General features: G+C 39.8%; 1 protein-coding gene across 1 annotated transcript in view; it reads right to left on the reverse strand.

The window, feature by feature from the left end:
* LOC133551237 (cell adhesion molecule DSCAML1-like) overlaps positions 1-23,557 on the reverse strand; it is a 123,904-nt gene that overhangs the window by 16,604 nt on the left and 83,743 nt on the right. The window contains exons 9-28 of the mRNA XM_061897735.1: positions 20,481-20,765; positions 20,237-20,356; positions 19,785-19,961; positions 19,039-19,238; positions 17,516-17,612; positions 17,291-17,419; positions 17,046-17,213; positions 16,908-16,978; positions 13,567-13,807; positions 12,513-12,698; positions 10,291-10,446; positions 8,661-8,800; positions 5,639-5,792; positions 5,060-5,177; positions 3,552-3,715; positions 3,380-3,478; positions 2,984-3,172; positions 1,554-1,841; positions 1,324-1,479; positions 1,218-1,248 (exon numbers count right to left, since the gene is read on the reverse strand). Of these exons, the coding sequence (XP_061753719.1) occupies positions 1,218-1,248; positions 1,324-1,479; positions 1,554-1,841; positions 2,984-3,172; positions 3,380-3,478; positions 3,552-3,715; positions 5,060-5,177; positions 5,639-5,792; positions 8,661-8,800; positions 10,291-10,446; positions 12,513-12,698; positions 13,567-13,807; positions 16,908-16,978; positions 17,046-17,213; positions 17,291-17,419; positions 17,516-17,612; positions 19,039-19,238; positions 19,785-19,961; positions 20,237-20,356; positions 20,481-20,765 (3,169 nt within the window). The remainder of the gene's footprint in view (positions 1-1,217; positions 1,249-1,323; positions 1,480-1,553; positions 1,842-2,983; positions 3,173-3,379; positions 3,479-3,551; positions 3,716-5,059; positions 5,178-5,638; positions 5,793-8,660; positions 8,801-10,290; positions 10,447-12,512; positions 12,699-13,566; positions 13,808-16,907; positions 16,979-17,045; positions 17,214-17,290; positions 17,420-17,515; positions 17,613-19,038; positions 19,239-19,784; positions 19,962-20,236; positions 20,357-20,480; positions 20,766-23,557) is intronic.

Raw genomic sequence — 23,557 nt, forward strand, 5'->3', positions numbered from 1 at the left:
CTACCTGTGGAATTTGCTATGATTTCAAACATGCAGCGAGCATGCACCACTTTTTATGCACATTTTAGAGGCAGTCGTGCAGTGCATCTACATTTACACAAATCTTTTTCCCTTTTTTTTAACGCTGAAGGTTCATGGGAGGGAGGCTGCTATACTGTCCTCAAGAAGCAAAAAATGCGTATTTCAAGACGCTTTTATCATATAGATATGTGTAAGTAATATATTTTCTATGTGAAAAAACAAACATCATTAAAAAATATTAAATGACCCCTAAAAATATAAATGTAGCTTGTTTTAGTCTGGCCCTTAAATTATCCAGCAGCTATGAAATTATGAAAGAATGCTACTGAATAGATTATGTCTAATATTTTTTTTTTCTGAACGTCCAAATATAAGTGGTAAATGGATTATACTTGCATAGCGCTTTTCTACCTTCAAGCTACTCAAAGCGCTTTGACATTCACCCATTCACACACACATTCACACACTGGTGGCGGGAGCTGCCATGCAAAACGCTAACCCTGACCCATTAGGAGCAAGGGTGAAGTGTCTTGCTCAAGGACAAAACAGACATGACTAGGTTGGTAGAAGTTGGGGATTGAACCAGGAACCCTCTGGTTGCTGGCACGGCCACTCTACCAACCATACCACGCTGTCGAAACAATGTCGGAACATACACATAGGACGATGAATTCTCTGTCCATCGTGTGTCTCTGCAGCGCGAGCACTCCTCTCTTTTAGCGATGTGTGGAACTGTAAGTTTGCACGTCTTTTGCAAACGTGCTAAATAAGATGCAAGATAGTGCTCCTGAAACGGGGATGAGTGTAGCTAAATCCCATTGCGCATTATGTATGATATTTATATTTTCTCCCCCCCAGTATTGTGGCTGTTTTGATGATCACGCAATCAACTTTGCACACGTTTAATCGATCAGCATTGCGTGTGCTATTAGGTTTGCACATGTTTTTGAACACGCAAACCTTTATAGTAAATCATGCCCTTGATGGTTAAAATATTTTGACTGAAACAATTCCAATTGTTTCGATGTCAAAATATGAAGGTTTAAAATAAAGAATTTTATTCCTCTTGTGGGGCTTTGTATATTTACTACTGTGGGTCTGTAGGTGGTGAACAAGTCATTACACATCCTGTTGGAACAGTTACCTTTGACAGCTCTGCTAAAAAATATACATGAAGAAATAAAGATTGTTCTCACCTGATGAGCATCTCAGCAAGGCTCTTTGCATCTGCATGAAGACACAATCTTATTAGATGCATAGATAAGAGCTGGATGCAGCTGTTAAGAGACTCGTTCATCTCACCTCTTAGGCGTTTCAGCCGCTTCTCTTTGCGTTTCTTGCGGATGATGAAGAGTAAAGCGACACCGATGGTGACCAGGATGACAGGGGAACCGATGGAGAACAGCTTTTTGACATCATCCCCCTCCCCCCGGGCAGATTTAATGGGAGGGATTGTGCCTGTTGTAAGCAGGATTAGTTTGAAATCAAATGGAATGACAAGAAAAGGTTGACAATATATTTGGCACACTTACTCCCATCGTAGTCGGTGGTGGCAAACTGGGAGCTCTGGTTGCCGCAGCCAGCACTGTTGCAGGCCTTCATTTTGAGCTCATACCAGGTTGCCTCCCGCAGCTCACTGAGGAAGAGCTGAGTGGTGGAGTTGGCCTTCAAGCTCTGCCAGGCCCAAGTGCCTTTGGGCCTAAAGTCCAGCATCATATCAGTGATAGGGCAGCCACCGCTGGTCCAGCCTTGCAGGTTGAGGCCTGCATGGGTGGAGTTGATGTGCGTGAGTAGTGGCTGGTCCTTGTTGAACACGGGCTCTGTGGATCACATCAGAAACATAGGCATGATATCCAATCATCCAAAAAAACATTTTAATAATGTTAATATTCCACAAGCGATTACAAAAAAATGAGTAATGAATAAAATATCTGTAATTCATTAATTATTGATCTGTAATTAATTAAAATAATGAATCTCTTTTTTAATCTCACCTAAAAAATGCTGGGAAAAGTAATGTATCATAGAAATTCGTTACATTATTTAAATGTAGATATTTAAACAAAAACAGGTGGCTTTATTAAGCCATTTATTGTTGCATCAGATTTAAACAGATACATTTTGTTCTATTTAGTGAAATAATACTTCAGGTCCATATAAAGTGTTAATGTTAATCCATCAAAAACGTAAAAAAAATGTTCTGACAAATAAGTATTGAATTTTGAACGTTTTACTTTTCCTCTAAATAAAACAGATCATCATACACAGTGCTAGAATATGTTACCAATGGTAGGAACAAATCATTGTATATATCCGTCACAATTAGATGTTAAACTTTGTAAAACGGAATGAAATGTGGGCTTTGAAAGGCTTTCCTGACTGATGTCTCTTACACATACATCAATGTGCAAAATTGTTTCATATTTTAAACTTATCAGTTCATATTTTAAACTTATTTAACTACATAACATGAAGTTATTTACTCATGAATTCCGGGCAAATAAAACAACATTCATCTACAAGTACAAACGTAGGTTCACTCTGATTTTAAATATAATGTTCCCATCACTGTACATGTCATATACCACTACATTGATGCACAGATGTGTTATAGGCATTTAAGGTCAGCTGAATGTGGGATAAAACACATCTGGAAAAGATGCCATTTCGCCATAGCTTGTGTAATAGATGGATGCGCGCTTCGCAAAACAAAATCAAAAGCATTGTCTACTCTACGCTGCCGTGGCTCCATGTTATCTTTGTGCTGCATGACGGTGCTGTTGTTGCTCTCAGTCAAACACAAAAAGAAGGTGAGGCAACTCGCAGGCAGAAAGACACAGTAGCGTAATAGACAATACAAATTAGCGATTAAAAAACATAACGCTTTAAATAAGACTTTAATGAAAAAATGGCAATTAACGAGATAATTTGACACCGCTAATTCCACACAACCAGTGCTTACCTCTGCCATGCGTTTTGGCTTCAATGATCTCACTGATGCGCCCTGAGCCAACGCTGTTTTTGGCCGCCAACTTGACCTTATACCACGTTCCACAACGCAGATTGTCCAGCCTAAAGGAACGCTCACTGGAGCTGATAAAAACATCTCTCCACTCCTCTGTGTTGTCCACTGAATACTGCAACACGAATCCTGCAGGATCACATATCACAGACTTCTGTTAGACTCAATGTACTTGTAACAGAAAAGGGATGTGCTGGTACATCCTTTAACCACCAGGTAGCAGCAGTCAGCTGGGTCTGCCTACTTTTTAGTCAGAAGTATTTTTCTGAATTGAGGTAAGTAGTGCAAACAATTTGTCTTACAAAATATGTTTTTTTATGATGCATGAAAGATTACCTCTTATGGAGCTTCCGCCGTTGTCCCCTGGGATCCAAGCCAGGGTGATGGAGGAGGTGGAAGTGGTGGAGACAGTCAGACGGGGTTGGTCTGGAGGAACTGGAAGGCAACATATGTACAGCGACTTAATATATAAGTAAGGAAAAAAAGACTGCATTCTGTGTGTTTTTACCTTGCACTACAAGATTGACTATGATGGTGTCAAATCCAAGGGTGTTGGTGGCCGTGCAGGTGTAGTAGCCCGAATCTTCTGCTTTGACGGAGCGCAGCGCGAGTGTGCCATTAGACAAGATTTGCCGCTGACTGTCAGCTGTCACCGGGATGGCCGAGTCCTCACTGGAAGGAATACACATGTCACAGATGTTTACTTAAGCTGGTGGCTTTCCCAAGGAAGTTAAGCGAATCTAGAGAGGCTTGTTTGTTGTTGTTGTGAAGTGTACCTATAAGGATGTTTACTGTTTTTTTGTGTGTTTTTTAATACATTTTATGCTGCAGCTTCAGCACTTTTTCTTTAATTTTTCTAACTGTAAATATTCTATGTGCATGTTTGCACAGCAAAAGGCGCTGCTTCATTCTCATTGTCTGTGTACAGTATAGTAACAATAAAAGGCAGTCTATTCTATATTTCCATAAAATTGTAAATGTACATATTATTTCCTAAAATCTATTTCTAAACATTTTAAACAAGGTGAAAATATACAAAAACCGGAAATCTTTCGAATTAACTTTGTATGGTTACTTTAAAGAAAATGAATTACATGGTTCCATTTGTACAATTCAACATGTCTGAAAAGAAGAAGGAAGAGACATAGCTTATTTAATCCTAAACCTTTTTAACGTCTAACATCGATCATTCATATTTTTTACATATTGACACATTAAGTTTGCTCACATTTTGTCATTAAAATTTTGCTCACTTCCAGTGTAAAAAGGACATTAAAAAGAATCAAGCAAAAAGGCAGCTTGTGCAGAGAAAAAAGTCAAAAGTTTGGATAAAAATAACATTAAAAAGTGACATAGTCGTCCCTTGCCTCATTGTGCTTTTCATATTACGGCTTCACTCTGTCACATATTTCTTGGGGCTTGTTTCTGAAGAATATTTTATGTATTTTTGGCCTAAATTTATAAGCATGAAAACAGCTACATGTAATAAAAATATCAATACTACAGTAGTGTTTGTCAGTAGATGAGCCCAAACCAAGTGTGCTGTTCAATATTGTGGCCACTGATGGGTTTAGCCTCAGGCAGCATTAACGATTGGATTAAACCAATGTAAAAGGTGACTGACTATATGGGTATTATTTTGTGTCTAAAGGGCTCTCATAATGTTAAAAGGGTATTTAAAAGATGGTAAATAGTTTTTATGCTATAGTTATGAAAATATTCTATTTATAATGAATGCATTTACCACTGTCAGGACCGGGACCAATTAACAGCAATAAACAAGGGTTTTCTGTACAAATAATGAAATATGAATACATTTTATTTTCATTTTATAAAAAAAATAATTAATAAAAATAGAAATATTATAATTATAACTTAATGCGAAAAACATTTGACACGCTTATGACATATCTTTGTGTTTGGGTCTTAGCTGAGTTTTGCACGCTTAGATTATTAATGCTGGATCCACAACGAGTCATTAAGCTGAGACTTGTACTGTACATGGCCAACTCTGACCTGTCTTTTGTCCATTTGATGGTTGGTGCTGGTTCTCCCACAGACTTACAGGGTAGACATACTTCCTTCATCCAGGGCGTGGTCACAGTACCCCCAAAGGACAATATTTTGGCTGGGACTGCAAAGAAATGGCACAGAAGCAGCTGAGTATTTGACACCCAAACAAACTCTTAACCTTCATGATGTCGTAGTCCCCATCTTTGTTTACTATACAAGAGGACCAGTTTGTCGGAGAGGAAGAACTTCATTCGCCCCTCCTTCGGCCTCCTAGTCTCTCTAGTCTATCTTCAACCCATAGATCCTCCCCTCTATTGATTCTAACTTGCTACCTCTCTCCCCATGGGTCATTTTACGAGATAGGCTCTGTTCATCACCACATAATTAACAAAAACGTTTGTTGCAACAGAGCTGGCACTTCAATCAATACTACGGCTGTCAATCAATAGCCGGAGCGCAGACAGAGCGAGAAGGAGGGCGAGTGATGAAAGTGATGTGTGAACAGATCATGTTGCTGTTTAATAGCCATCTTTAAAGACGCACTGCCTCGTAACCTCCACAAGGCTTGTTCTCGGGACTCACCTTTCCCGGCAGGCTCCACGATGACCTTTGAACTCATGTTGCCCCGTCCGGCGGTCGTCACGGCTGCAGCCCAGATGTGGTATTGTTTGCCTCGACTCAGGTGTGTTATGTGGTAGAAGAGCATCTCTGGGTTGACCTCGTACTCGCTAGGCGCCTGATGAAGTGAAAATTAGTCTTCTATAACAATTTACACAAGAGATTCTTTTAGATCGATTGAGTACACTCTTATCAAACATCCACTCACAATGAAGTTAAGTCCTTCAAATCTGTAGGTAGTAAACATTATGTTACTTTTTTTAATTAACACTAATTAATATATAGATGTCTCAAGTTTTTTCTTTGTATAGTTAAATCTTCAACATCATCTCTATTTTTTTTTTCTCTTCTTTCTCTTTCTTATTTTTATTAATGTTTTTGATTGTTTTCTAACAATTTTTAATCTATTTTGCACATATATTTTGTTACATTTTCAGACAAACTCAAGGCCCGGGGGCAGATTTGGCACGCCACATTGTTTTATCCGCAGAAACCTTGAGATCAAAAACACACTTCATCTTTCTAACTAAATGTATTCGCTCTTTTAATTCTAACAGAAAAAAATGCATGCAGTGCATGCATTTGCATGTCTTTATCTTTAATATTATGTGCATATACCCCGAACGGGACAAGTGGTAAAACATGGATGGATGGGTGGTGTTAAAATAAAAATAAATATTTAAAATATTTGCTTTTCACCTTGAGTTATGATTTCAAAACAAGTTATCCATCAATTTTGTAATAATGTCATCAAATGCATAGGCAATCATGTAATATCATGATGGGATTACACATTAATATTCATAGATAATTATTATTACAAGCCGCCCTGTGAGGGTCACAATAACTGTGATGTGGCCCTCAATGAAAAGGAATTTGACGCCACTGTTCTAGATTTTTACTTCAGATTATTATGCTATGGTGCCATATTTTAGAAAATCATTTTAAGAATATAAAAAAATCCTTCATTTGACTTTAAAAACTGATTCAGACCAATTAAATATTGATTTTGATATTCATAAACATAAATATTATTTTGAGTGTCAAATGTGTTACGGTAGAAAAAAACCTCATACAGATTTTTGTCATTTTTTATAGGTAATGAAAGTATTAAAAAAAACCCTTAGTAATAAATAGTAGGGGTGTGGGAAAAAATCAATTCGAATTTGAATCGCGAGGCTCACGTTTTGCGATTCAGAATCTATTCTCGTTTTTAAAAAAATTGATTTTTTTTTTTTCATCAATCCAGCAAAACAATACACAGCAATACCATAACAATGCAATCCAATTCCAAAACCAAACCTGACTCAGCAACACTCAGAACTGCAATAAACAGAACAATTGAGAGGAGACACAAACACGACACAGAACAAACCAAAAGTAGTGAAACAAAAATGTATATTATCAACAACAGTATCAATATTAGTTATAAATAATTTCAGCATAGCCGTGATTAAAAATCCCTCATTGATATTATCATTAGACATTTATAAAAAAAAAAAAGAAAAAAAGAAAAATAGTGTCACCGTGAATTACACTTGCATCGCATCTCAAAAGCTTGACAACACACTGTGTCTAATATTTTCACAAAGATAAAATAAGTCATATTTTTGGTTCGTTTAATAGTTAAAACAAATTTACATTATTGCAATCAGTTGATAAAACATTGTCCTTTACAATTATAAAAGCTTTTTACAAAAATCTACTACTCTGCTTGCATGTCAGCAGACTGGGGTAAATCCTGCTGAAATCCTATCTATTGAATGAATAGAGAATCTTTTTACATAGGGATAAAATAGTTTTTGAATCGAGAATCGTGTTGAATTGAAAACATTTTTTTTATTTTGAATCGAATCGTGACCCCAAGAATCGATATTGAATCGAATCAAGGGACACCCCAAGATTCGCAGCCCTAATAAATAGTGCAGTTCTACAACAAAAACAAATCATTAATCACAATTATTTGTTGTAAATGAAACCATTTTATGTCACTGTATGTCCATCCATCCGTTTTCTTTCGCTTGTCCTTCTCAGGGTAATCAAATTAAATAATTTCTCCGTTTAGTAAATGCCTCAAATTCCTACAAATATTTCTGTAAAACATTTCTACACTTACAGGCACACAAAAAAAACGCACAAAAACACAACATTCTCTCAGGTACATCCCCTGTTCTGCCTTTTTAATCTGTTCATCTCTTTAGGGCTCATCTACGGCTCCTTCAGCGTTTGCTTTTCCCTTTCCCTCTCTGTCTAAATCGGCGAAGAGGATGGAGGGATTGAGAGACGGACGACGTGTGTGTGTGTGTGTGTGTGTGTGTGTGTGGAGGGGGTGCGAACATTCCACCAGAATAGCGGCAGTGTTGTGGTGATCCAGGGAGTGATACAGGGAGATAATGAAAAGACAGACAAAAGCACTCTCATCTCGATGTGACTGATACCCGCCTCTGCTCCTCCCTCCTTCCCTGCCCGTCTGTCACTCTCTCCCCTTCTCTTACCCCCCACCCCCATTCCCCCTCGGTCTGTGCCTACCTCTAATGGTGTCTTTCTTTCAGCCTCCCTCCCTACCCGTCTTCCCAGCCCATGCTCATTTACATGGCACTCATGCAGAGAAATTGAGGAGCATTTTTTGGAATAACAACAAAGGGGGAGATATCAGAATTCATTGTGTGATGCTGCTTGTGTGCACGTGATATAACCAAAAGTGAAACGCCACACACGGGTGTATAAATAGCAAATGGCTGAAATGTGATGTCTGTGCGCCTCTCCGATGCGGCAGTGTGCATGTGTGAGCTTGTTCTCGGCCTCATTTGCATATCTACGTCTCATCACGTTGCCAAGACAACCTCATCTGTTCATCTGGGAGGGCAGGAAATAAGGCGATGGCGCAACACAGTAAAAGAGTGACAAAAAAACAACTGCACATTTGTGCACAAAGGTTGAGTTAATAATGTTTGAATCAGTGACCACCAAGAACGGACGTGCTCACCGGCTGTCCAGATCCTGGACTGGAGCAGTAAATGGTGTACTTGCGGATGACACCGTTTGGTTTCTGGGGAGGCAACCAGGACACGACCACGCTACTCAAAGAAGAGGGAACTGCCTTGATGCCAGCTGGAGGACCAGGAACTACGGGAAAAAAACATGCAGATCAAAAAAGCAGGCATGAATTGTACATTCATGTGCATTCATGCGTGTTGTTGTGGCGGATGCCTATTAAAGTGATCAGGCTTGTTTGCAGATTTCCAGTCTTATCCTGCACTAAGCCGCTCCGGGAGGACTTGAAAGAAGTGCTTTTGCATGGCCAGTGGTGACATATGTTCGTTCAGACCTTGGTCAGCAGTTCTGACGCTGTGACACCCAGCGTTCTCCTAACTCTCAAACAGATTAGACACTAGCGTCTGATCCTCTGTCAGCCACTTCAGCTTGACACTGGATGCCACCTAATACGCCCCATTGTAAGCAACCAAGCTAAAGCCTTAGGAGAGTTTAGAATGCATGCTCACTTTAGAGTAAACACAGCAGGGCACTGGATGGCATGAGAGGCTTTTGTGTGCTGAGCTATACAGTGTGGGATTCACCGTGTCAAACCTATTCAAGATCTGACATAAATATTAGGTGCAGCTGACAGTGGGCCTCATCTCAGGGCTACACTGCAGTGTAATACCAAGCCTTGGTAAATCCTTCTCCACATTCCTTTTTTCCCCCTAAATTCAAGGACCCCCTGATCCCGTCATTCAGCCTCAGTTCTCAGATAGGATGAAGCAGGGTAGCTTTTACAAGAGAGGCAAAGGGATGAATGATGATGGGTGGCTGTGGTTGTGAGGAAGCACTTGTCACTATCATAACTGAAACTCTGTGGCACAACCATATAGTAGGGAAAGGGGTGGGGCGGTATTTAAACCCCATCTGGTGCCCAAAATCTGCCCAGGATTCCAGGCAGACAAACAGCCTGCAGTCCAATCAGTGTGGCCTGTGTCATGATGTAGAGGAGCAGCACAACGGTGCAAAGAAAACAGAGCCAACTACACAATCGGTCCATTATGATCTATTGCTCTGATAAGAGGGGGACAAGTGACAGTAGAAAGTGTAATACACTCATCTTGAGGGAGTCCTCAAGACACACAATAGGCTGTATAATGCTTCTATCATCATATCTTCGGTGCTTGTTTTCCACCCAGGACCCCTCCTTTATAAAGAGACATGGATCTGACTGTAATCCTGCCACCAATGGTGTAAGCACAAAATTAATTATTTCTAATCCAAGAACAGTTAATCCCTCCGCCTATGGCAAGACGGCTGGTGGAAAGGATATAGACTCGGGATGATGGTTGACTCCTGTGCGCTATGCGCTGTGCGAGAGTGCGAATCCCTCCCCCACAGCGTCTCCCAACAGGCCTCACTCAGCCCTGAGCCGTGTACCCAAAGCCTCTTAATTCTCATTAGCGCTGCTAATGGAGCTTCCTAGCATAAATGAGCTTTTGTCACGGGTTTGAGATACCCCAAGCACCCATTTATCTACTCCCTTATCTTTTGTACCAACAAGCACAAACTATAAATACTTCTTTTCTGATTTTTAGCAAAATGATTATGGGAATTCCTTAAGCGTGTATACTCACGATCCTCGCGGGTTTGGATGTACAGGACATTGCTGCGGACCCCATCGCCAGCCTGGGTGTAGGCCAGCACCTGAACACTGTAATTGGTGAACTTCTCCAACCCTCGCAGCTCCACCTGTTCACGTGTGGTGGTGATGTTTTGCATCTCTCCCCACTCTGTGCAAAATAATGGAGGACATTTCAGAAATGTTCATCATCATTTGGACTGTGTTTTACTCTGTCATAAACATGAAAACATAAATTACAAGACACCAAAAAAAATACATCTATAGCCAACCCACTCACTTCTTTGCATGGACAATATTAACAGTATTACGAAAAGACAATTGCCAAGGTGCAGTTTTCAGCGGGCTCCAAACTTATACATATTTTTAACCAATAAATATATGAACGACTAATAAATTTTACCAATAGTGGTTTAAGAGAACAGATTTAACAAATAATATCTATATTTCTCACAATAACAGATTAAACTAAACTTGCCATTCTGCCCGAATACAATGGCTAGCGGTCATTATACAAACCCCATTTCCATATGAGTTGGGAAATTGTGTTAGATGTAAATATAAACGGAATACAATGATTTGCAAATCCTTTTCAACCCATATTCAGTTGAATGCATTACAAAGACAAGATATTTGATGTTCAAACTCATAAACTTAATTTATTTTTGCAAATAATTAACTTAGAATTTCATGGCTGCAACACGTGCCAAAATAGTTGGGAAAGGGCATGTTCCCCACTGTGTTACATCACCTTTTCTTTTAACAACACTCAATAAACGTTTGGGAACAGAGGAAACTAATTGTTGAAGCTTTGAAAGTGGAATTCTTTCCCATTCTTGTTTTATGTAGAGCTTAAGTCTTTCAACAGTACGGTGTCTCCGCTGTCGTATTTTACGCTTCATAAAGTGCCACACATTTTCGATGGGAGACAGGTCTGGACTGCAGGCAGGCCAGTCTTTTACTACAAAACCACACTGTTGTAACACGTAGCTTGGCATTTACTTGTTGTTGCTCCAAACCCTGTATGTACCTTTCAGCATTAATGGTGCCTTCACAGATGTGTAAGTTACCCATGCCTTGGCCAATAATACACCGCCATTCCATCACACATGCTGGCTTTTCATCTTTGCGCCTAGAACAATCTGGATGGGAAATCCTTTTTTTTTCTTTTCTTTGTCATGAAAAAGGGACGTTTTTGTCATGAAAAAGAGAGGTTTTTGTGGTTAGTGCACTAATTGTAAGTGTATATTGTGTTTTTTATGTTGATTTAATAAAAAAATAAATAATATATATATTTTTTTGAAATATGAAATAAAAAATTGTAATGGATGAATGGATGGATCTACATCCTTATCTAATTCCGGACTATTGTGATCTATGCTGCTGAAGGTTTTCAGTTCCATACATTTCTTGACATTGATTTCTCTTAATCATGATAGCGTTTAAGCAAGCTTATAAGCTGACGCTAGTCCTTCAGTAAGTTCATCAAGGTGCAGTTATCAATCACGGTTATCTGATTATTTTAATTCAATACGGTAATACTAACTGTCTGGAGTTTTACAGCAGTTATCATTACTTTTTATGTACATGTAGTACACGTGCCCACAGCTGCTGCTAAGAGAGATGATATCTCTGCCTCTTTCCGCAGTAAAAATATGTGCATATGGCAATTACAAACGGTGAAAAAGTTACAGACAAAATTTTCATTTATCGTTTGGTTAATTGACTAATCAAATATCGTCATAGGCCTATTTGAGCGCCTTCTTTTTGCTTTGTTGGTCGTGAGTGCTTAACTGCTTGTTTGCTGGCCAAGTACTCGAGCCGGTCCCGAGTTTTTAACTGGATGTGACGTCAAGTGCAACAAAGGTATCGAAATATGGCACTGTTTAATTTTTCGTGAATCGGGAGCCGTTAGTAACAAAGGACTTTGGTTAGTACCCATAGAAGTACCGAATTCAGTACCCATTCCTACCAGTAAGTGTGCAGTTTACAATGCAAGCAGCGCATTTGAACTTGAGCGCACTTTATTTTGCCACCTTTCCACTGCAAACATTTTTAAATATTACAACAAGAACAGACAAAACATTTAACTACAGTAAACAAATCATAAGTACACAAAAATAGGAAGTGCTCAATGAGATAAGACACACACGTCAACAACATTGACAATGAGGTGAGAGGGCTGGTGAAATTTAGAATGAGATAGATGATAATTACTCTGCATTGGCCATTGTGCCCGGCCCCCACAGCACCCACCTCCGTCGGGGAAGAGGGACCAAAACACAACCCGGTAGCCTTTCAGCACACCGTGCAGTGTCAGCCGTGGAGGCTCTGCCCATGTGATCACCGCTTCGTCTGAAGTCACCGAGATGGCTCTCACATTCTGTGGGGGTTCACTGGGAACTGAGGAGACAGACGAGTGGAGTGTTAGTGCTGCATCTGGCAAATATGTGACTTTTTAGGTTATCAGTCGCTTGCGTTATTGCTGTCATTAAAACGACTCGACGAATCCAGCTTTGCTGAGATTTGAAGAATTACTCAACACAACAAACCATTGGAAATCACTGCACAAATAAATCCATCCAATAAACTCCAACTAGCTCTCAATGGCCTCTTGTTCTCTACAAGCTTTTAGAGAAATGGAGGAAAGGTGTCTTTGTGAGGTGTTGATGGGGGGTGGGGGGTCTGGAAAAGCATCAAGGGAGCTGAGTGCATAGTAACAGAGCTACACATTTAGGAGTTCATATGCAAATGAGGGTGTGGTGGGATTCAATATGGAGGATGAAATATATAAAAAGACAATTATGTTCATCGTTAATGCAATGACAGAGGTAAGTGACCTATCTGGTCAGTCACAAGCATGTGAAACACGCAACCATAACAAGTGAGAAGATTGTCAGAGTACATGAAAAAAATAACACATTCATGGATTGGCCGTGTTGGACAAAGATGGACCCAAAAGCAGCAGGAGGACAAGAAAAGGGAGGCGAAAAATGAGCGTAATAAGGTTCCTTGTTCCTCCCTGGGCCTCTACCAGCCTAATGAGGGTGTTAATTAAAGTAGAAAGCTTCACGGGGGGATGTGCTGCAAATCTAATTCAACCATTTTTAGTGTACATATGTGTGCGTGTGTGTACAGAAGGATGTTTGACTAATGTGCTGCTGCCCCATTGCTACTTTACTCAGCAAGGAAAGCTAATGCATATTTTGTAGCATCTTATACACTCTTTCCTACTCCCTCATCATCTTGTCACCTTAAGCTGCCCCCTTACCATCTTCCAGAGTGGTAGCATTGATTTCAGTACTAGAAGGGCCTGTTCCAGCTCTGTTGAAGGCCTGGACCACCACTCCGTACTGGGCGTACTTTTTGAGGTTATCCAAGGTGTACACTTCACTGTCTCCCGTAGCCTTCATCTCCACAATACTGTACTGGCCATTGCTGCCTGGCCCGTTTTCCCTGTAGCCGATCTGGTAGCCGCGGATCACACCGTTTTGCAGCTCTTTCTTTGGAGCCTTAAAGAGATTTGTTGATAAAAATAACAGAATAAACACTGACGTACAATGGATTCAAAGGGTTAATTTAACATGGAAGATTGATTTATGTCTTAAACATTTTGCTAATGCAATTATGTCATCATCCTGCAAAAACCACAGATCCATCACTGTGTTTCTATGAATTACAATTATCCTCAGATGGAAATATTATTTAGGTATGGCGTTCATGTGCAGGAAACGCCCTTTTAATGTCCTTTAAAATATACCACATATCAATACAGTCAATTAGTATTTTAGGTAGGTGATGTATTTGAGTGACAGACCACAGGTTATATTAAGTGTTGACAGCTACCGACTGATGTATGTGTATGTGTAGTGTGTATTTTATACTGTAAATAAAAAGATTCAGTGAGCAATTGTCAAGTTTGTACAGTCAAGAGACAAAACAGAATGGAAACCTTTCAGATGATGCTGTATTTATTTAAAGAAACTTAATAGAGGATTATAATAATTCAATTTTTCACTTTTTAAGTAGATTAATATCAACCTGGAACGCTCGGAGTACGGTTGATGAAGCGCGGCAGAGGCAGTTTCAAGTAAATCCTGACACTAACTATTAGCATCCATGACTTTGAGGGACTTTTGATGAGGATATATTGATGTGTTACAAACTTTTGTGTTGTCTTGCTTCCTTATTTATGATTATTCCAAGCTGAATTCTTCTGTCTACCAGCAGCACCTGAACTGAATGTGACAATGCGTCATAATTACAAAGGTCAGCTGGATGAAAAAGATACCTATAGCCATATCGAATGTCCAGAATCTTAACGGTCCTCTTAGACTGAGCCAATTGGGAACCAGTACCAAAAAATACCGGTACTCGGTATACATCTCTACTCATGACTCAGTAAATTGAATGATGCAAACACGTTTGTTACCAAATACTTTATAATACGTTTGTACACTTCTGCCTCAGACTCTATAAATGTGTAAGTCGTATGCTAATATAATTATTTGATACTGGATAATATTGATAAATGGGCTGTTTTAGACTGCAATGCTGTTCAATTAAGATAACTTATTACATATTGTATGTTAAGCATGTGTGCTGCGATGTGTGTGCTTGGCTGTTGTGTAGCTGCTGTCTGCTACTAGCCTATAGCCTACAATGTTTACCTTTTGTAAATGACTTCACTAAAATACAATAACATACCAACTGTGTGTGCTTATTAGAGGACATTCAGATGTTAATTGGCTATCTAGCTTTGCAAAGGTAAACGTACTGCCGGACTGCTTGTATGGATACATGCTCCTCAAAAACCCATGAAATCACATGTGGTGTTTCTCAAGGATCAATTTTAGGTCCTATTTTTTTTTATATTTACATGATTGCAATTGGCAGTGTCATCAGGAGACATGGAGTTAGTTTCCACAGTTATGCTCATGACACAGTTGTATATTTCCATGCCTTCCTGATGAAACAAGACCATCTGATACTCTTTAATTGCATTTTGTATGTATTAAATCTTAGATGGCAGATAACCTTTTACGGCTTAACCAGGACAAGACAGACATTTTAGTCATTGACCCTGAGGCTCTGAGAAAAACTACAAACATTTACTTTAACTCCATTAATCCAAGTGAAAAATCTAGGCGACGTTCTCTACTCTGAACTTTATACCAAATATAAAAAAATATAACAAAAATAGTTTATCATCTTAAGAATATTGCCAGAGTTTGCCCAATTCTCTCTCAGGGCAACACAGAGACGCTAATGCATGATTTTATTGCAAGTCGTATAGATTATTGTACCGCCCTGCTTTTGGTCTTCCTAAAAAGTTTATTGCCCATTTACAACTACTCCAAAATTCAGCGGCACATGTCCTGGCTAAGACCCAGAAGGCGACCTCATATTATACCAGTTTTAAAATCTGTGCATTGGTATGTTTCGGGATTTTAAGGTTCTTCTTATGGTTTTGTACATGTTTTTATGGTATTGGGCCTTTTTATCTTTCAGATTTGCTTTTACCCTACGCACCTTCCCAGGCCCTAAGATCCACCGGCACTCATCTCCTAATTATTCCAAAAGTCAGGACACAAAGTCACGGGATGGCATTTTTTCCACTATTATGGTCGCCTTCTATGGAACGGCTTGCCGGAAGACCTCAGTGCTGCAGGGATTGTTCATGTTTTTAAGATCTGGCTTAGGACCCACCTTTTAGATTTGGCTTTTACTTAACATTAATTAAATATCTTGAAGCCTATTTTACTTTTACTTTTTATCTTATTGGTTATACAATATTTTATTTAGTTGTATTTATTTATTAGATATTTGATATAAATATATATATATATATATATACATGTATATATATGTATATATATATACACACACGCACGCACACACACACACACACACAAACACACACACACACACACATATATATAATCAAATATATTCTGTTATTGTTTTATCGGCCCAGCCCTCAGGTGGAAGTCTGTGAGATTGGGCTAACTATGATGTTATTCATCTTCTTCGTCTGAAGAATCCAAAAGTAAAATATCGGACTCAGACTCATGTATTTTTTTATGTTTATATGTATTACTTGTATTTTATGCATTATCTCCACTCATGGTTCATACTATTTTATAGGTTTTTATTATTCTTACTTTTCAGCATTCCTCAGAGGGAGCCATCTGCAGCAGGGGTTATCGGCCATCCTGTGGGAGCGCTGTGTGTCACCATCCTGGCGGCCGTGGTCTGATGACCTACTGATGCAGATGGCTCCTGTGGTAGTGTTTACTCACATGTCTCCTCTGTACTCAGCCATGCATTCATTTGTTCATATATTTGCATATGTGTTTGGTATTTGTGTTCGTGCATGTGTGGCCGATAATGGGGGAACTGGGTCATCGGGGTATTGTTTTTGAATCTGTAAAGCACTTTGCATTGCATTTTTTTATGTAAGAAAAGTGCTTTATCAATTAAGTGTGATTTGTTTTGTATCGGAGCTTATGTCTGATATTTTAGATGCAAGCCGATATCATACGTTACTCGTTTTCTTGCTAAGCATTCACAGTCTTTAAAGACGGAAATATTCCAAAAGACTTGCTTTACCCTCCATGTGACCCGAATGCTCTGTGATGTCATAGGCTGCAGGATTACATCCATCGGGGGCCCATCGGGTGCTGGCGATCAAAAATAACCAGTGAATTATGACTGTCATAATTCCTTAATAACATTTTGTTTACTTACGAGCTTCTTCTGTACTGATGGTCAGCTCTTTGCTTGGAAGGCTACGCCCAATCTTGTTGTAGGAATACATGCGGATGCTGTAAACGCAGGCCGGGTGCAACTCCACAATGTTGGCTTGGTTGTTGGTGGGTGAGATGTTCCTGGTTGTATACATGTGGTCCCAGGAGTCTGAAAAGTTTTAGCCGTTTGAAGTTTTTAATGACATAAATCATAAAACAAGTAATGTTTTGATTTTAGTTACCTACCGGATTTGTTCTTGTACTCAATGTCATAGCTTGTTATGATGCTGTTCCCATCAAATCTTTGGATCCAGCGCAGGTTCATACTCCGGTCTTTCACCTCCCTCACTTCTAACTCAGGGGGATCCGGTGGTTCTGTGTTTGTGTGTGCAGGCAAAACAGGAGCGATTAGATTTCTTCCCCCAGAGCTTCATTAGATGCTGGTTTGTATGTGGTCGCTACGCACTATACCTTGCACAGTGAGTTGGATGAGTCCTCTGCCTTCTCCATAGGAGTTTATTGCGTGGCAGGAGAAGAAGACAGAATCTCCTCTTTCAGCTGGGTTAAGCTACAAGGAGCAATGAACACAAAAAGAATAAATAAATAAATTCAGATTCATAAATAAAAACAATATGTCGAAAAGGCCAGCTGACTAAAAGGTTCAAGGTGTCCATTTGTCATCCCAATAAAATACACTTATATGCTTGGAACAAAATTGGTTAGTTACCAAGGGCCAGGTAGCAGCCAGCCATAAATAATATATAGTGCAAGTCAACAAGAATATTGCACCACTGGTAAAAAATTAAACCCAAAACAAAGGGAAAAAGAAGTCACATTGAGCAGGGTGTTGTGTTATTAAACAATCGTGTTATGTTGTGTGCAATGGTATGAGGTAGTTTGGTGGTATTTAGTGTAAAATACTACAAATGCTAATTATGTGTACATCATTATCCCAATTTCAAGCATAGCAATACTTCCTTATATTGTATACAGGATACAAAAAATATAGCCATGTATAAATCCCTCTTACCTGGTCTTTTGAATAAAGTTCAGCAACATATTGTAAATATATGGCACAACTAATTCTGGGCCAGGGCGGCCCTTCCGTATACAGTACGCAGATCATGCTCTGTGGTAGGGCCCCCCGACTCTGTTTTATGTGAGTAAACGCAAGTAAATTATTAATAAATGAAGGAAAAGGTGCTTCATATGAAATTTTCCCACAAACATATTTCTAGCCCCTTCTTACTATGTCACTGATAAGAATATGATGGCACATTTCCCCAGTCATTAACATTGATCCTTGCGGCGTGCAGCGTAACATGCTGGGCTGTTCGACAGTCCTACTAGGAGATGTGTCAGGAAAAAATGCACATTTATGTTTTAATTACATTTGTTATTTTGCGGTAAAATGTAATTATTGAACAATTTATTTCCTTTGAATTTGAGTACAATACTGTACATGCATCAAGTTAAATTCAGGTTTTATTATTAAAGTATAAAATTAATTTCACATGAAAAAAAAATGCTAACATTTTTTGTAGAGGAATGGGGGAGGTCTCAAAATACATTGTGCTTAGGGCCCCAGTATAGTCAGGAGCGGGCCCTGGCTTCAGCTGTACTGCTCCTAAAGACAACAGACAAGTAGAGGTTTGCATTTATTAGAAAAAAGAATGAATTTAGGTTATGGCAAGCAGAAAAAATTTGCATTGAGGCTGTAAGGTGTGTTTTATCCGATTACGCGATTAATCGAACACACAAATCAATAGATTACTTAAGTACTAATCGATAGCTGCAGCCCTAATTGTGTTACAGTAATTAATTTGTATTATGCTGAGAGTCAGGTGACTCGGTAGTCATCGGGTTTCCACAGAGACATGAAGATTTTTGGTTTGATTTCCATCTCCATAAGTTCCATCTAAGGTCACCTCAGATCAGAGGACAACATTGTAGGATAGTCTTTTTGGACATAAAATAACCCTTCCGTGTCTAACCTTCAGGGTGGAGATGACTTCATCCCCCTTCTTGTTGATGGTGATTGAGTAACGGGGGTTTCTCTCGGCGTCGATGACCGTGTCCCCTCTTTCCCAGCGGATGATGATGGGTTGCTCGCCACGAGCTGTGCAGTTCAACTCCTTGGTTTGGCCCTTTCTCGCCATTGTGGTGTTGGGGTGGCTGGTGATCATGGCAGGAACTGAGAATAATCATTGACACGAGTCAGTGTGACAAACAGCATTAAAAGATGTAATGGTACAAGGGAGCGGGAATGAGCTGGTGGAAACAGAGGATATATTACAAATCTATAGACATCTGTATTTCTTCTTTCTCCATTTACATTTCACGCTTGAAGCCCTGCTGGCCATGTTTTGCAGCATCTTTCCTGTGCGTCTCCTTCCAGAGGTCTTCTCTCTCCACAGCGCTCAGACAGATTATTGATCGTAGGGGTTCCCGTGGTTTTGTTTTCATCACTAATTCATCAGCCCTTTTCTACACCAAAACATTGGACAGCACACAGACTGTCAGATGGAACCCATTCATCAATAGTAAATCTACCCCCAATTAAGGACAGAGGCGTGTTTTTATTAGGTTTGGTAGAGTGTAGTATTACCCTGGGGCAAAAAATGCATTTTGCAAGAGTCGATTCCCAACCTAAAATCTCAGTGTGCAATATACACTATGCACTTTGGGATAGTCATAAAAAGAACCGATTTCAATGCAGAAAAAAATGATTGACACTTACTCTTGACAGTAAGGATCATGCTCTTACTGATGTCGGAGCCTACTCCATTGGAGGCCTGACAAAGGTAATATCCGCGGTCATCCTCAAGCACATGTCGGATCAGCAGAGATCCATTTGACATGATCTGGATCCGACCAGTTAGGGGGACTGGGTGGTACTGCTGGGGGTTTCCTACACCTGTTGGACAACACAACATAAATACATCCATCTATTTTCTACCGCTTGTCCCTCTCAGGGGTCACGGAGGGTGCTTGAGCCTATTTCAGCTGCATTCGGGCGGTAGGCAGGGTACACCCTAGACAAGTCGCCACCTCATCACAGGGCCAACACAGATAAGATTTACACTCACATTCACACACGAGGGCCAATTTAGTGTTGCCAATCAACATAAATACGTGTTAAAGCTATAACTTATTTATGATGTTCCGTGTTAAATGCAGTTATTATTTTACCTTTTGCATGTTTCCACATGACCTTCGGAGGTGGATAACCCTCTACAGAGCAGTTGAGCACACCAGCTTTACCGTAGATGCAGTCCTGGTTGTTGGGCTGCACCACAAAACGCGGGGGCACTGAGAGACACAATATCGTAATCAACTCCTTGAATAAAAACAGAGTGTTTTTGAAATAGCTTACAGAATCCCTATGCAAAGAATACAGCTATTAAAACTCAATTAATAGTCATGTCATCCTCACCGGTAACGATCAACTGCCGCTCCCAGCTGACAGTAGCGGCAGCATTGCTGGCGATGCAGGTGTAGTTTCCGTTGTGCTTGAGCGTCACCTTGGAGATCTGCAGGGAGCTCATGAACTCTTTGGTTTCGATCGCAACGCCAGAGATGGGGCCCGGCACGATGAGCTGGCCGTCTTTGTGCCAGGTTATGCGTATAGGCATGTCCCCGGATGACACCACACAAGCGATGTAGATGAGCTTCCCCACTGAGGTAGAGGGAATGTCGAAGGGCTGGATGAGAGGTGGCACTAAGGAAGAGAGAGGATGGGATGAACAATGGTAGTTCGTAGAAATGGAGAAGTGGCATTCAGGCCATCTGCAGCGATGCTGAGAGAGAAGGTCATTGGGCAGTAGGGCCCCTCTTCTTTGCCCCTCTTTAACCACCATCTCCTGTAGCCCATAATAGCTGCTCTGGTTTGGATCCAATTGGCAGGAGGAAGTCAATCCGTTGCCATAGTAATGGAGGTTGGGGTGGGGGTACTACAGCTGAGACATCTAGGGGATTTAATCTAGGATTCATTATTATTCATCTAATTAAATCAGACACACGCAGGCGCATGCACACACCCTTAAACACCTCTGCAGCTGCCCTGCTATCATCGTTACGTCACTGACAGTGGAATAAATCTTATCAGTTTACCCTAACATACAAAATATAACTTTGGATCAGTGGTATATTAGGAAAAAAATGGTGGTGCACTTGCAACTTCGGCAAACTACACCCAGGGCTGCCTCTCCCTATAAGCCAGACCTGGGCAAAATAAGCCTGCGACCCGGCAGACATTTCAAAAATCTTTTTTTTTAACTTTTAACCTCAAAACTGTAGCTACCAATTACCTGCTCAGTGACTTAGTGGTTAGAGTGTCCGCCCTGAGATCAAACCCCGGCCGAGTCATACCAAAGACAATAAAAATGGGACCCATTACCTCCCTGCTTGACACTTAGCATCATGGGTTGGAATTGGGGGTTAAATCACAAAAAAATATTCCCACTGCTGTTCACTGCCCCCCTCACCTCCCAGGGGGTGAACAAGGGCGTGGGTCAAATGCAGAAGACAAATTTCACCACACCTAGTGTGTGTGACAATCATTGGTACTTTGACTTTTAGTTTTAACAATATAATGTGAAGTGGCGTTTTGAAATTACTGTAAGTTCTGAATTATAGAATGTATTCCAATGGTTGGACTCTGCGCTTTTGAGTGATATCCGGGTCATTAAGGAAATCATAGGGACTAGGTTACAGAAGCTCCAGGCAGACAGGGCATGAAGCAGACTGAGCAGGGTTTCTTTACAGAGCAGCCAGCAAGGGATGTCAGGGACAGACGTGCAAGCAGATTTCTACAAGAAAGTTCTGTTCTGCGGAAAAATTATATTATACCAGATATGTGGATCTTTTTTATTTTTTGCATTGATGTTTTGCCGTGTTTGTTGCATCTTTCTTGCATTTTGCTTTATTGCAAAAGATCAATCGATTGAGTAGGTGGTCTGGGATGTAAAAGGGAGTGATGCTCATATGGTCTTTTTTGGTCGCTTTAAAGTGTTTTGTCATTCTTAGTTAATATTGTAAACCCACATTCTTTGTTTTAATGTACATTCTTTAAAAATAATGAAAAATTCCATTCAGTTTTTTGAGGTGTTCTGTCATAACGTTTTGGCATTTTATCAGGCATTATTGTGTGATTTTTTTGTATGTGTGATCAACGTTTATCCCATTTTACGGCATTTTAGGATTTTTCTTCACTAATGCAAAGCAACCTCCACATCTTTAAAGTGTTCCTTAAAAAGGGGAACCAAAGACACATACAGCAGATTGGGTGACACTTTTTACAGCTAAAATACAGCGTCCAAAAACGGTACACAAAGTAATGTCAATAATCTGGAAAAAAAAAAAAACTGTGAATATCGTCACACAATCATCAGTCAGTCATCAATACACAGAAATATCTGACTATTAGCGGTGTCAAAAAATGTGATTTTTAGAATTAAACGCAATTCTTATTTGTAATGAAAAATGTCTTCCTTTTTTTTTTTATTTCTCCTGCCCTGCCACTCAGGCAAATCAATATGTTGATGATCATATCTGCTAGAAAAGAGAAGTGTTGTATACTTCTCTTGCCTTATTTGTATTTGCCTTTATTAAATGTTAGGGTGGAACTTTTTTCTAACACAACCAGCTTTCTTTTAAGTAATATAGAAATGTATTTGAGATTTTTAACACATTTTTGGAGGAATGTAGTTAATCATAGAACAGGCACCTAATGTTATTGAAAAAGTATTGATTTTGAATCGAGAATCTATTCTGTATCGAATCCTTACCCTCAAGAATCGAATTCAACCGGGTGGTGCCCAAAGATTCCCAGCCCAAATATACAGTACACACACACACACACACACACACACACACACACACACACACACACACACACACACACACACACACACACACACACACACACACACACACACACACACACACACACACACACAAAGCATGGCAATAATTTACATTTTGATTTAAGTTCATTTCAGACACAAGTGTTTTGAGTTAAGCGCTCCATCACAGAAGTAATTAAGCTCCTAAGTTAAAGCACTACTGTATTTGTGTTTTTTCCACGGCGTGCTTGGACCACAAAATCCTTCATGTGATTAATAACATTTTAGTCATTATGCAGATGTACCATGCAGGGCACCAGTGACCATTTGTTGCCGGCCAGCACTATTCTGGTTCTGTCATTTGTGCTCCATAAAACCAATAACTTAATTGGCATAAAAACTCGGGCTGTCAAAGTTGCCACTCATGGGATTAATCGCTAAATATTATTGGATTATTCATGTAACAACGCTGATTAATCAATTAATTTATTTTGGCTACACACGCTCCTTTACCTGGAATACCAATGGTTACCTGAAAGGTGGAGCACGTTGGTTTATGGTCAGTGATCAGGTCAATGCAAACAAGAGTGCAAAGATGAGTGACGAGACTTCGACTAGTATGCTTGCTAAAATAATATCACTGTTTTCAAGTTTTGAACAAATAAAA

This window comes from Nerophis ophidion, linkage group LG04 (assembly GCF_033978795.1).
Source record: "Nerophis ophidion isolate RoL-2023_Sa linkage group LG04, RoL_Noph_v1.0, whole genome shotgun sequence".
Lineage (NCBI taxonomy): Eukaryota > Metazoa > Chordata > Actinopteri > Syngnathiformes > Syngnathidae > Nerophis > Nerophis ophidion.